Below are 14,802 nucleotides of genomic sequence, written 5' to 3'. Positions count from 1 at the left end.
AGCCAGCAGTGCATTTAACTATCGTTTAGATCTACAGCCACTCGCAATGCCTCACAGCTCAGAGCTCGCTTTGGGCGTGAGGTTTCCAAGGCGAACACCTGTGCTCGGTGTAGCACCAGTTTCAGTTGTTGACTATAGATTATACATTGCGCCCTATGCATGACATTTCATTCAACTCTCCATGCAAAAATACTGAGAGTAACTTATAGAAATTATAAACAAGACCACAGTAATGGCTGCTATGTACGCGAAATATGTTACTGGCATGTTTGCACTTATTTATCATTGCAACTGGAACTTCAAAGGAAGGTTAAACGATCAGCTTTAACTGAAGCGAGGTTAAGTTTAGCTGTGGTAGTTCAACACTAAGTGTACTATCAGCAAGAAATGAAACGCGAACAAGACAACTGAACCACGCACTGCAAAATAAGCAGCTCTTAGCCAGGCCAGGCTGAATACTAGCTCCTGCTATTTTAATTTCGAAGGCACGACGACTCTTCTTTAGAAGTTTTATTCCACCGCACTTGTATTTCCAATACAAGAGCTAATACGTTGGTGTTTTTGTGTTACCACCTCAGTTTTCTTGTTCGCGTTTCATTCGTTGCTGATAGTACTTAAGTATGCCAGCTAGCGCTGTGAACTTCATGCTTGCGTCATAGATTTGTGATGTGTCAAGTTGGAGTGCTAGCACATCATTAGAAAAGGGCTCTTGCCAGGCTACTAATTGCCTTTGCATATATTCAACATAATGGCAGCAATATTTTAATAGTTTGGACGGGTTCAGAACATTCTGCAGAAAACATTTTGCAGAAAAGTCTGCAGTAAACATGCATGTCACTTTAATGCTTCGGAAGTCTCGCCCCTGTGATGGAAATAGCCAAATACCAGCTGAATCCCCAGGTGATGCAACGCAATGAACACTGTCAAACACAGCCACTACCTCGAATGAGGAAATGGCCGTTGCACCGCCCGTTCCAAAATGCTGAACAAAGACAGTGCGCTAGTGTTGGCTAGGGTTCAGTCTACATCGGCTAAGGAATCAAGTCCTGCTTTCTTGGACAAAAATTTTGAATATTGGAATGCTGTAAGGTATTGTTACGGAAAGACTAAACCTAATAATACGTTCTTCCAAATGCGCACCAAAATGTTTCTTTTCAAGCTTTTGCAATCCTCGCAGCGAGTAATTAAGACTGCCAGAGAGAACCAGTGGGAAACGTTTGCGACGATAGCGCGAGCGTTAATAGCAGAACAATGCAGGCCTGCCGAGAGGAGATCTGCGGATATATGGATTGTTATAGCGAAATCATGCAATATATTAAAAAAAACTGCGTTCATAAACCCTTTCCGGTTGAAATATGCTTTTGTCCACAATTGATGGGTGTGGTGCCGTTATGCACGGTCCACCATAGATGATATGTCGATTGCGAGCGTAAAGTGCAGTGCTATTATTGCTACAACTCTAATTAAGAGAGGTTGCTAAATATTAAGGCGAAAGCCTTTAATGCCTCATACTGTCGTGACCAAGACGTGTTAGCAAACGTGTCCGCGTTTCAGATTGGTCGAAATGATCGTGACGTCACTGCGCGCGAATTTCAAACGGGCCCAATTGTACTTTGGCTAACGCGACCTCTTGCCAAGCTCTTTCCGGCGAATAAAATGTTTTACAATCAATCAATAGTAACCATTCGACCAATTAAAGGGATGGTATAGTGAAGCTCCAAGTAAGTGGGACTGAGTTTAGTTAAATAGTTAATTAACCAAGTAGCCTAATTAACCTTTCTAGTAGGACCAGATAAATAAATATAACCGAGTAGGAAATTGATCGAGTTGGGGAATTGACCAGGGTCCGCGGAGTGCAAGACGATCACGCTAACCGCTCCGCCGTGCCAGCTCGATGGTTTTGAATGAACGAAGGCGCGTCTAGTGAATACGGTGTCTTCGTTCACCCTCATCTTCCTCCCTTCCCTTCCGGCGAGTTTCAGGTGTCCACCGAGATATGCGAGAGAGATACATTTCGTTTCCTCAAAAACCAATTTACCGTCGAGCAAGGCGTAGAGCGGAACGGGCAATGGCATTCTGTGGTCTCCCTGGCAGCGTTACAAGACGCTGTCGCGTTCCGCTCTTACAGGCGAAGCTTAACGTCTTTACCACACTTAAGTGACACACGCAGCAACACCGAGCTTAAGGCTTTCGCCTCACCGCACTTTAGGTCAACAAAGCCCCCCCCCCCCCCCCCCCCCCACCCTGAATTTTTTATTGCTTTGTATTCTGCCTTCGTTCGAATGTAGATCTTCTAAGCGCCACTAGAGTATGCGAAACCGTACGTATACATCGGAGGTTCTTGGTCACTCTTCTTACTGCTGCGGTGAATTATTGCAGCCTGGGACTGCAATGCATGAAATTAAGTCTGCACCAAGACGGGGCCATGGACACGTCGGAAGACAGGTAAGCGTACGGTGCTCGCCTAGTTTTACGTACGCGTTTTTCTGCGTCCCAGAGAGGCGTCCTGGATGCGAGTCAAGGTGTGTAGGAGGACACCGCACGGTGTCCGCTCTTGGCATCGTTCCGATGGCGCCCCTGTCACCGTCCTGGAATTTGGCTGCTGCGCGAGACGCAGGCCGTTCGACAGTCTGCGCAGCTGTGGTTTCGGGAAGTCCCTGGTGGAGTCGAGACTACTTAACTGCTTAATTTAGCCCAGCGAAGTGGTAGAAGTTTCAATATGTTTCTTCCTTTCAGTAGCCAGCTCTCTACGACCGCAGACAGAAGATCGCCACATGGGAATGTAGTCGGGTAGAAAGACGGGTGAGTTTGGATGGCATTCAGTGTTTGAGGAAGAACCAAACCGACCTATAGACTAGAAAATGGACGGCAAGCTTGGGTCTGTGTCGTCCCAATTCTATTATAGTTGTCTTTATCACTTCTATGCCAATATATGCAGCATAAATGTCTTCTTTTATCTTGCTTTTGTGTCGTTTCAAACAGTACTATGAAGTTCTCACTGACAATTTAAAAAGTGCATTATGTATTTTTGTATTATTTTGTACAGCAGCTATTTGTGCTAATTTAGTCATGTTATTTGTGTAACGTCCTATTATGTGTGACTTGTTGTTTGTGTGTGCACCTGTATATGCAATACGTTTATGTACAGGTGTCAAATGTTGCGTTTTTTTTATCTTTGCTGATTACAGCTGGGAGGCACAATTTATTCTTCTGTTTCTAAGATGCGTGTTGTATCTGTACCGCTGTGGGCTGTGTAGGGTCAGAGGCCTCGTCAGGCACCATTAGCCTTTAGCTTCTGTCCCTGCACCAGGCTCTGTGTTTCGTCTGATGCTGAAATAAAGTCTGAAGCATGAAAAAAAAAAAATGCAGTACTAGTTTGAAACAGCCACAATGTCAGTGCTGATTTTTGCCTCCGTTTCATGTCTTTGATATTCCTTGTAATGGAGAGGCCTATGAATCGATGTTTCAGCATGTTTCATAAATAAAATAAAGTTGCTTTTCAATTCCCTTTTGAGTCTTTTCTTCTTTGTCCGAAGATTTTCGGAAAGATACATTCACGCTCTTGGAAAACAGGAGGTAAAAAGAAGGAGACAACAACTCGGCAATAGAAGGGGCATTGCGCGGGAAGGCTTCGTCCGGTTCCCTGGAAACAAACCAGGTGATGTGGCCAGCCGATCATGTTGATAAAAGAAGAAATATAGGTACAATCCAAGAAATTCCAATAGCTCGAAGTTTCAACAAAATATTTGTTCTGACTCATCGCGCTAGCGTCAGACGCAACGCGAAAACTTCGAGACTCTTTCTGCACATGTGTTACGAAAGGAATTGTGCTACTATTGTGTCTTAAAAACTAGAAAAACGATTGGCATAGCAGCAACTCCTAAACAACTAGCAAAAACCATTTGCGGCATATAGGCGAGCAGGGAGAATAGTCCGCACAGAGTTCCACTTAAAGTTATGAAATTGCTTAAAGAAAGCAGCACGTTATTTATGTGCCAAAATAATAAAGCTTTCCGAAGTGACGGCTTCCGCGCCATGCATGTCGATGTGGTTTTATAACAGTGTGAAACAGGTTGAGATAAATTCTTTTTTTCAATCGCTAATTGCCTTCTTAATTTTTAATTGCCTTCTGCATCTCTTTTATGCCTCCTCTATTTCTTTCGACACTTTGTAGCGTCGTTATTGACACGGCTAATGTAATTCCATACAGTATGAACTGTGCGTGCGTGCATGTGTGCGCGTGTGTGTCAACTTGTCTCTATCTTCGTTTTTAGCTGTGTTGTGCTGCAATTCTTCATAGCGCATGAAGGCCAACAATGCTTTTTCAGTTTCATTAGCTTAGCGTGTACTAGTTGCCTTTTCATTTAATCCTCGGCTTACGTTACATCAAACACACCGCCTAGAGCGGAGGCAACGTACGCACGTAGGCAGGTGTTACGTGGCAGAATTTTGCCGGCGTGCACGACCCCTCGTTATGTACGAGCGACGCTGTTATATACTATACGCTTCTTTTTTACCCCGCGTGTCCTCCTCGTCCCGCACTACTGCCTTCCTTGCAAGGACGAGGAACGCTGGTGCGTGCGAGTTCTCCGCCATGCCCTTTGACACCGCACCCTTCTTTCTCTCAACTTTTCACTTTTTATTTCTTTTTTTTTATTTCTTTTCAGTCCCAGACGTAGGACGACGCGCCGCCGACTTTCGTCTTCCGCTGCGCGCCGTATTGAGGTCGCTTTCCGCAAAACTCCCGCTTCGGACGGAAGCTGGCGCCAGTAGGCGTGCGCGCGCCAGCCAGCAAGCCGCTTCGCCTTTTCGCTCTCTTAGCCGAAACGTCCTCCTTTCTCCCCGCCTTCTTCTTCTTCCTCCGCTTCGCTGCCGGAAAGAGGCTCGTCGTCGCAGAGTGAGTGCATGGCGCGAAACAAAGTGCCGGCCGTCCGTCGGCTTGCGCAAAACCCGTACGGTTTGTGATCCGTGCTGTTGCCGTCTCCCCAACGCGAGAAGGCGCGTTGTAGCGCTTCGTGATTCTTCTTCACTGCGCAAGAAACGCCTATTCATTCATTTTTAATTCCTCACTTCCTTCTCTCTTCCTTCAACTCTCCCAGGGCATTGCACAACTTGCGCGAAGCTCCCACAGGCACCTTCTGCAACGCGTCCAGAATGTTTTTTTTTTCTTCTACGGGAGCTAAGACTCGTCAGAACCTGGGAAAAGGTGCGGGCGAAGGGTAAACTTTGTCCTTTATGTAGGGTGGAAAAATTTCAGTGGGATTATTAGAGTGTGCGGGGAGGCCGGTCTCCATCCGGGCAGCAGCTCTATGAATACGTCCTTGCATACTCCTTGCGGTATTAAAGCCAACGCTGCTAGTGATTGCACTGATGTAGAGAGCGATCCCCGACTTCGTTCCGTGGAATGTGTGTAATAGCGCCACCTGCTTCTAGTCTTGCGCCATCAGGTTACATAAGGCTGCTTTCGATGCGCATGAAATCAGAAGCGCAGCAGCGCGCCTATAGCTTCTTCCTCGTGTGCTGTGAGCCAGTGGTCGTCCGGGAAACTTCCTTATAGCGGACATAACACGTTGGGGGTTCTTTAATCCTTCCTGTTACGAAGCCCGCATCAGAATCTTGGAGCTTTGGCCAGTTTTCGGGGACCAACAGCAGACGAAGGCGCCGCCACTGAACCTCGCAGTCAGCGACTGGTGCCACTTTTCTTTCTAGTCTTTGAGAGTGTTCAGAATAGCTGCGCTCTCCATTTTAGTGCTACAAACGGCGTTTCGGGTAAATCGGAGTGCCAGAATGTATAACATGGGCTGTTCAACTAGCATAGTAAAAGGGTGATTAACTTCGGCAAACCATTATGAATTGTTATGCATTTCATAAACTGCGTTAACTATTGCAGAGCAATAGCCAGACAACCTCACCCCCTCCCGCCTCAAAACTTTAGCAAAATAATATTTTGTTCATGCAATATTTTTAACCTTACATGATTCAGAGTTTGCAACGCTGCTTCTTGACTATTTCATCCAGTAATGGTTGGTAAAAACAGCCTACAATGGCCTACGATGGCACTTGAATCAGCTGGAAGCCAGAGCGAGGACTGTACCTGACTGCTACTGTTATTGCCTCTGCTGAGCACACGAACACCCTTTATCTCCTCTTTCGTATAAATTTTGTACTTCTTTGTAAACCCTTGTGCGGACTGCAAGTCACAGTAAATAACGCTATTCACTGCAGAGGCGTGTTGAGTAATGTCAGTCTTCAGTTTAAGAAAGTTCAAATAAGTTCTCTGTCGCTTTTATCTTTTCAGAACTTGTTTTTTCCTATTCATTGGTGGCGCCTTGATTTCCATTGATAAATTCAGTGTTGCGTTCGGCGCAGTCTGCTCTCACTTCTGTCACGTACTATCAATTTCTCGTCTGAATTCTGCGCAGTCTGCTTCCTGTTTCGTCCCATTAGAAGCGCGTAAGCAAGGCGCACCACATACGCAAGTATGAGTTTCACGAACTACACCCGCATCTTTCCGGGGCGCAGTCGGTTTCGTACCTGTCCTTATCTCACGAATCCCTTCGGTGGGAGAAAAAAATATCGAAGAATAATGAAGCGAGGAAACTGCTTTTTTCGGAACGGAATTGACCTGGCTTGCTCGGTGTCTGTTGTGGTTAGCCAGGTTGCGTCGCTGTATTTTTTCTTTTTTCTCTTCTGTTTCAGAGAGCCGTGGCCTCCAACCCCGGAAGAAAACGGCGCACTGAGCTCCCGCTGCTGACAGCGTCGCGGGAGGGCGCCACGTATCCGCTTGCGTCCGTACGTCTCGTATCCGCAGACTTTCGACGGAAGCAGTTACGCACTAGAGCGGAAGTACGCCATTTTTCACATGTTCAACACCTACTGTAGTTTATTTGTATGATTAACAAAACTGCATAAGAATTGGATAGAGTTCATTTGGCAGGTTCTCTTAGGTGATGAATAGTAGTTTACCAGTATCTCTAAAGACGAACGTATTAACAGCTGTATCATATCGGTACTCACCTACGGGGCAGAAACGTCGAGGTAAGCGAAAAGTGCTGAACGCAGCAAGCTATGGAAAGGAAAATGATAGATGCAACATTTAGAGACAGGAAGAGAGCAGAGTGGGTGAGGGAACAAACGCTGGTTAATGACATCCTAGTCGAAATAAAGAAGAAGAAATTGGCATGGGTGTGGGAAGTAGTGCGAAGACAAGATAGCCGATTTTCGCTAAGGGTAGCGAACTAGACTCCAAGAGAATACAAGCGTTGCAGAGGGTGGCAGAGAGTCATGTGGGATGATGAGATTAAGAAGTTTGCAAGGATAGAATGACCGCAGCTAGTAAAGCACAGGGCGAAATTGGAGAGGTTTGGAAGAGGCCTTTGTCCTGTAGTGAGTACAATTTATGACGATGATGATGAATGTTAGGCACGAGCAGTTTCAGAGATGGAGTCGTTTTTTTTTTTATGCACTAAAAGCAATAACAAAAAGGTTGACTGTGGCTTCCATGTTGGGACAACCGCTTCGCCGTGAAGGGATCCGAGGTTCGGCCTCTGCTGCATCTCAAACCATGCACTATCTCTTCAGAGTCAACAGAGTGTTTTCTTGATGTAGTTTTGTCTGAGAGAAATTTTGGCAGGGAGCTGGGCGAATTGCACCCGTACTGAAAAATAATTTCCGAAAAACGCAAGTTTGGGCTAGTTGGCATTGGCTCAGAACATGTGAAAACTAATAACGCCCTGAAGGATCCGCCGGGAGTAAGTCCGGAGGCTGCAGCCCCGCAGACGGACAGCCCACGAGTGCGCCGCTCACTTAAGCCCAAGAAGGAGGAGGAGGAAAGAAAAATGAGGGTGGGCGCGACATCCGGAACTATACGGCGTGGCAGAAGACCACGCACGCAGGCCGGGAATTTGGGCGGCACGCGTCAGCTATTTCGCTCACGTGCCGGACTGCAGTTAGAAAGGCAAAGGCGGCTCAAGCAGCCGCGTCGGCAGCCACTTTCACCCTGACCCGGTCCCAGAGCGCGCCGCGTAGACGCGAGCGCCCCCTGCTCTCCCCTCCCTGGGGAATCTTCGGATGCGAGCGTTCATCCACTGACCTTTGACCGGCGCTTTTCGATGCGCGGTCCGACCGACATACACGAACGCGAGACCGTAATCTGCTCGCAAGGGCGACCGGGCTCGCCTGATGGCTGGTTCGGCCACCCGCCCGGCCACTTAGCTGGTCAACCCTGCCGCGCGGTGCTGCATATTCAATCGTTTGATTCCGGGCCGCGACGCTTTTCACAAACGCCCCAAGCACTCGACGTCTCGAAGATCGTTTGTCGAGTGAACGACGTAGTTAATTCAGCCCGGGCTGGTTATCGGCGCAAGCGCCTTGGTGCCTCAAGCTCGCTTTCTTGGGTCGGCTGTTGAGCCACGTGTGGCGAAAAACATTCCATTTGCTCAAACCGCTTAAATAAATGTAAGCATGTAAGTGCCACCGTAATGCCGTGGCGCTAAAAAGTTGCTGCAGTCGTTGCCGCAACGCTAGGGGCGACATCTTGTGTTTCTGAAGCGGAGACAATCGAGCTGATATCTGGATGTGCGACTGTGCTCGACTTGAATGCTAGCTTGAATGCTTTGCCATCAGCATGAGTATGATACTTTCTTCCCCCCCAAAAAAATCACTGCCTATTAATATTATATGGCGAATATTACTTTCAAGGCAATATTAGCGGATGAAGAAGATGATGAGCAATGCACAGTGCAAGTGTGTGTTGCAGTTTAACACCAGGCATGTTGGGAGGTGGCAGCGACGCTGCCTGTCAAGACATTTCTAAATGACAAGGGGATGTTTGTACCCTGGAATGTGAATTGCCGTCTGTGTAACGTGCCTGAGACAATTGACCATTGCTTCATCCTGTGCCGTGATGCCATGTTCTTTTGGGACATATTACAACGAACTCTTAAGAAGGACATTGAAATTACACCATACACTATTAGATTTCTGCCTGTTGGCAAAAACTCTGTTGTGCCTTATGACCTGTTTGTGTTGATGGGACTATTCAGTTTTTGGAAAAGCCGTATGATGGACAGACATGCCGAGCCACCAAGATCGTCCAAATCTGTGTTTCGTGAACAGTGTGCTTTGGTGAGGAGTGTATATGCTGCACACGAAGAACCTCCAAGCTGGCTGCCGTGCCTAGATGCATGTGTGTGCCTCCCTGAATTTTGATGTTTTGATGGGGATGCAGTGTTGGGTTAGGGCTATGGCGGGCTCCTATTAAGCAGCCCGGTAACTTCAGACGCGGACCAGTTTCCTTGAAGTTCTGCCCCTTTTTACGGAAGTTCTTCCATGCAATAAAGAAAAAAAAGGGTGGCGATAGCCTAGTGCTCTCGTGCAGTGGCCAGCGAAGCTGATCTGTTCGCGCCGTCGCGGGTTCGAATCCAAGTTTCGGCTATTTATTTAATCTATTTTGATTTATGGCACAAACCCATAAAACACCACAAGCATACAAATATCGCAAGATCTTGCTCAACGTTTACCCCTCTGAATAGCGATTTCGCACTGAAAATAAATACAGCCGAGACTGGGTTTCAAACCCGCGGTGGCGCGAACCAGCTTCCGTGTTTCACTAAGGAACGGTGCCGGTGAGAGCGTAAAGCTAGCATGACCTGCTTTAATAGCCTGTTCTTGCTGATGAGTATGGCGCCGGATTAAATGTCGAGGCGCTGTCCGTCTAATGTACGTTTTTAATATTGGTACACATCATTCCAGTTTTGACTTAGATCTGTTTTAATCAAATTGCATTAAGCCATTTTCTCCATTCGTACCTCTGATCAAAGTACCCATCTGATTTGAGAGAAGTGGATTAAAATGTTTCTTTAAATCAGGTGACCTTACGCAGCTGAAGCTACTGGCGAAGCGTACGTTTGAGCACGAAAAAATGTTTAAGTACCCTGACATGGAGATTTCAGTTCTGTGAAATTTGTGCCTGTACGGTTGTTGCTCTCTTTAGCGGTCGCTACCAAACTGGAACAGATGGCGCCACTTATACTACTGGGAAGTTGCTTAATACAGTGTGTTTAAATTGCGAGCGCGGGTAGAAATATTTTAACAATATGTGCTACGCTCCTAACACCTTAGCGGTTGTCTAGGTAAGATCCAGCGGAACTTCTGAATATACTGGCAGCGCAAGCCGGTAATGTGACTCATCACAGTAAACAATGATGGAAACAGCAAGGACGAATGACGAATAAAAGTGTGCACAGAAAGTGACCATAGAACCAAGTTAATGGCCCATGCCTATTCGCTTGATGATGAGTCCACTTGTCCACTCCACTGGGATTCGATTCTGGTTACTGCGTTGATTTGTGATGTTCACGTTGTTCTCAAACATTGAGGAATCCTCCTCAAAGATTATATGGTGATGGTTTGTGTACTGAAGATTAAGTGAATGGATGCTTCTCGCGATTTCGCATTATGCCTCGTGATGCTCTACTGCTGCCTCCACGGGGCTTTGAGAATTTGAGGCGCGCTTTACTGCACGCAGAACTTGCCTGCTCTGCAGGTAGGTGCATGAATGTGCAGTAGTTTGGGTGTTTATGGCGTCTTCAATTTCAGGGCTTCGTTTTTAGTGAAGCTTTGCGCGTACATAGAGCATATCGACATTTATATAAGTATACTGCTAGAGACCGCGATTGAGGAGTGCTAAAAATACAAATACTGCACTCTGAAAGATGACTGATCCCTGTATAACCGAAAGCATCTGTGTGCAACCTTGCTTCCTAGCTTCATAACTACATCTCAGTATGCTAATGATAGGTAAATTTTCTGCAGGTTATACCGAAGTCTCTCGGAATGATACTAATTTTACATCCAGAAGCAGCTTGATTTTGCTGTAATTTGTAGCAAGATTTGCTGTAGCTTCACATATTGTATGGTAAATGGGCTGGCCTTTCTTCATAGCGTTGCCCAAAAACAATTCATGGTACGAAAAGAAGCATCTAATCTCGCTTTGTTGTTTCAACCTCGTATGCACGTATTTGGAGAGATGCAATCTGCTCTCCCAAAAGAATTAATGCTCTGCGTTTTACCTTGAGGATTACGCTGATAAAGATCTCTTTCAGTCAGTTGCTCTCTCAGCCGCTGAGGACGACCTCGTGAAGAAGTAAGACATAAGTCCGTAAAAAGAAAGGTGCCGGTGTTTCTTTAAAGCCTGGCTTCAACAATCTGCAGATTTTGTACGAAACCACGCCTCACACCATTAAGCTAATTTTAACTGACCATTATCATGATTTCGATTCGCCCAGCAAAACCTGCAGTCAGAAAGTGGATAAAGGCCGCAATGTCTTTAGGTGAGTGAAAATAGTGCTATGCTAACTATTTCAAGACTGTTTCGAGATTAAAAAGGCAACAACTACGAAATTTCTTGCGTCATTCATGGTATTCATATCTGCGTGTCGTCATCATTTCGCTCGTTTTCTCAGAGCCGTAATTAGTCGACGTCCAGTTGAGGGGGCCGCTAACTTGAGCGATGCAGAGATTAGTCTTCTAGGCCACACTTTATTGCACGAAGAGGTGGGTAAAGTTCATTATACGAGGTGTTCGAATTCTACACAATAAGAAACAAAAACCCTGCAGCCACTTAACATTGACAAGCAAATCTTAAATAAGTAAATACGGGGCAAATAAATAGTAACATCACATATACAACAGACAATACACAACACAGAAGCAAGCACTAAACAGAACGACAAAACAATGACTAAAAATAAAATAAACGAGTAATATTATTAACACAAGAGCATCGCACTCAAATGAATGATTGCGAAGACGTAAGGAGAAGGGACAGCTAAGCAGTATTGTCAGAAGAATAGAAGGAAGCTCGTTAAGAGTACAGAAATATCGGCAACGTGCACAACAGCACTGGTGCTTATAATCATGAAGTGTAATACACAGGAGACCAAAACAGAGCAGCGTAAGAACAGGAACAAGAACAGGAACAAGTAACACAAGAAACAAGTACGGGAAGGACTAAGCAACAAGGGGCATTGCTTCTGGAACAAACTAAATGGTCTCGGTAACAGATTCGGGTCACAAGCTAAGGCAGTGGTCCTTTTCGGGGTAGGAATTTCAAGTCAGCGGGGAAGGCGTCGGCAGGAGGGGGAAGTCTGGATGGATGGATCAGTGTGGCTTCGTGTAGACCCGGTCTTATGTTTAGGCCCTCACGACGGGGGCGCCGCCGAAGAGAGCGGCCTCAGCGGCGTGGGCTGCGTCGGGTCCGGAGAGAGCGCTAGAGGTGAAGCTCGTGTCGGCTGGGCTGTTGGACTCGGTGCCGGGCTCGTTGGTGACCACGTCAGCCCTGTAGCCGAACTCGTCGGCCACGTAGGTGACGGTCCTGGTGCGGCCGTCGCCGAGGCTCAGCGAGTAACGGCCGGACACACGGCCGCTGCCGTCGCCGGTCTCCTCGTGGCCGTGGCTGCCCTCGATGTCGTTGGAGACATAGCCGAACGAGTAGGGCTGGGGCACCTCGACGGGCGCGGCGATCAGCTGGCAGCTGACGGTCAAGGCACAGGCGGCCAGGACGGCGATCGTGAGCTGTGCAGGGTGAGCGAAGCAGGTCAGTTAGATACCCACGCTTGTCGACAACACCAACATCCATAGCGTGACAAAACGTGACAACAACAAAAAAAAGTAATCCAGCAATACCCAATTTTGTGCTTTCACTGGCCCTTTGCGCTCAGTAGAGTATAAGGTAAAGCAGTATGAGAAGCGCGTTGCCTTTTATACGCCATTTTCCTGCCGGTCTACAAACTAAAGCGTGCCGTGGAAGCCCTTCGAGGAAATTTCAAGCGAGTTAGGTCTCCTGCACGCTCCCAGAGAAGTGCCATGCCATACACGTTAGCTAAAGAGTAATGCGTATCCATCTGGGACTGGCATTGACGGAATCTTGAAAATGGTCTGAAATGCGTCGATTTCTAGTTTCTCTTTTTCACTTGGTATCGGTTTCCATGACGGCGTAAGCATCACTCTGCGTCGGTTATGGGATCTGAAGCATCGGCAGTGACTCCTGGACATTGAGCGGATTTTCCTGCGGTTCTCCAGGTGCAGGTAGGCCGTGTCAATGCCGGCATAATCCTACATGAAGCACGCTGGAAGGAATCCGAGGAATGTTCAGTCGTGTACGTATATCCATTGTTCGGCGACGCTTGTTGAACGAGTGACGGCGTAGCACGAAGTGTCTGGATTGCAGAGGCGGTGCATCCGCTGCGTTCCCGTCCTGGATGCGTGCGCGCTCTTACCGTGTTCATGGCTGCTGCTGCCGCTGTGATGGTGGATGGCAGAAGACCGAGAGTGCCCCCTCACTCAGCCAAGCAGGCTTTTATATTCCGTCAGCGGGGCGCAGCTCGCTGTGCTTATCGATGACAAAGGCTATAAAGTGCGCCCTCTCCTTGTAGTAATCGTCCTTTGGTCTTTTGGCATTATCCGCGTCCTTTATTTCCAAAACCCTCGCCTTCCCTTCGAACCGTTGTCGCCGAACGCGCAGGTAAGCGCTCGGAAAGAAACGAGATCAGATTTCTTTTTCGCTCGCATCGGCCCAAGAAATGCCGCGGCGCTGGGAGGGGAAGGCAGAAGGCGAACGCGAGGCACAGCTAGAATCACATCGCGGCTAAGGCGCGCACAGAGAGACGGTTTGCGCGCGCTATCCGTGCGGTGAGGAGGGGGCGAAAGTGTATCGCGTCCCATCGACAGAATCCGAAAGAACGGCCGCTGAACACGGCGCGACGGCGCCTCCGTGTCCTCCCTCGCCTCCAGAAGAGAAGCAGCGGGTCTTCCACAAGAGAAGCGCCCCGCTTTCGCTAAGGCGGTGGGAGAGAGGGAAGAGGGGGGGGGGGGGGGGGGGGACGGAAGCGGGGTGACGGGGAGATCGGTTTTTCAAGGATGTCTATATGGTCTACGCTGCTACCACGACGACCCTCAGAGCGACGCTCAGCACCGAGACGGCCGAGGGGCGTGAACCGGAGGGGGGAGAAATGCCGGTGCACCAGGCCACAGCGGGAGCTGGCTTCACTGCCGCCCGCGGTAAGGCTTCGCCACCGTTCCGACAACGGAACCGCGATATGATCCCGATCCCGCTTTGTCTGCCCGCTGCAGTGGGAGATGCTTCGCAAAGATACCGCCCCAGAGTGTATACGAACGAACCGCAGCTTCTGCTGCGCGTTGCGCAACCGGGCATACCGAGTGTACTTGCTCTTTTATTATGAGTCGGGGCTTTTGTGAGTGTCCCCCCCCCCCCCCCCCATTTTCTGATTTTTTTCTCTCTCCCTCGACGGCATCATCTGGGATGCGCCGCACGAAAGGAGTTCGAGGACGCAGTGGCGTGCGAGACACCCGGAGGGGTTCGAACGCAGTATATTTCGGGCTGCTGCTGCTCGCATACGCTTGTCTCGGAGGGCGTCAGCGTCGTTGTCGCTGTTGTTGAGAGCGCTGCTGCAGGAGGAAGGACGGCACTGGGCACGTGCTCGAGGGTAGATAATGTATCGGCAGCACCGGCGCGATGAAGGCTCGTCCAAACAAAAGGACGCTCGGCTTCAACGCACTCGCTGGATTAGCGTCGTCGCGATGTCATCCCCTCCGCGCTGCAGGGGACGGAAGCCGCAGTTATGGCCTGATCAGCCCAAAAAGGCGATTATAAACAAAAATAACAAGATAAGCGCGCACTGGAGCGGAGCGATACACCGGGAATCTTTTTTTCAAACCTGGCGGGGACAGGCCTTGTAGGTGGCTCACATCAAACCACTACTTAATGTTCAGATACAGCTC

General features: G+C 48.3%; 1 protein-coding gene across 1 annotated transcript; it reads right to left on the bottom strand.

Moving 5' to 3' along the window:
- Window positions 1-11,521: 11,521 nt before the first annotated feature.
- LOC149359130 (cuticle protein 10.9-like) lies at window positions 11,522-13,479 on the bottom strand. Its single transcript, XM_089568981.1, has 2 exons — window positions 13,281-13,479; window positions 11,522-12,576 (listed from the first exon to the last, which is right to left on the bottom strand). Exons 1-2 carry the CDS (start codon window positions 13,287-13,289, stop codon window positions 12,196-12,198), a joined length of 390 nt encoding a protein of 129 aa, XP_089425107.1. The 5' UTR covers window positions 13,290-13,479; the 3' UTR covers window positions 11,522-12,195.
- Window positions 13,480-14,802: the final 1,323 nt, after the last annotated feature.

This window comes from Amblyomma mixtum, chromosome 2, assembly GCF_055824585.1.
Source record: "Amblyomma mixtum isolate Tamu chromosome 2, ASM5582458v1, whole genome shotgun sequence".
NCBI lineage: Eukaryota > Metazoa > Arthropoda > Arachnida > Ixodida > Ixodidae > Amblyomma > Amblyomma mixtum.
Note: the sequence above shows the minus strand (reverse complement) of the source record. Positions and strands in the feature narration are given on the sequence as shown.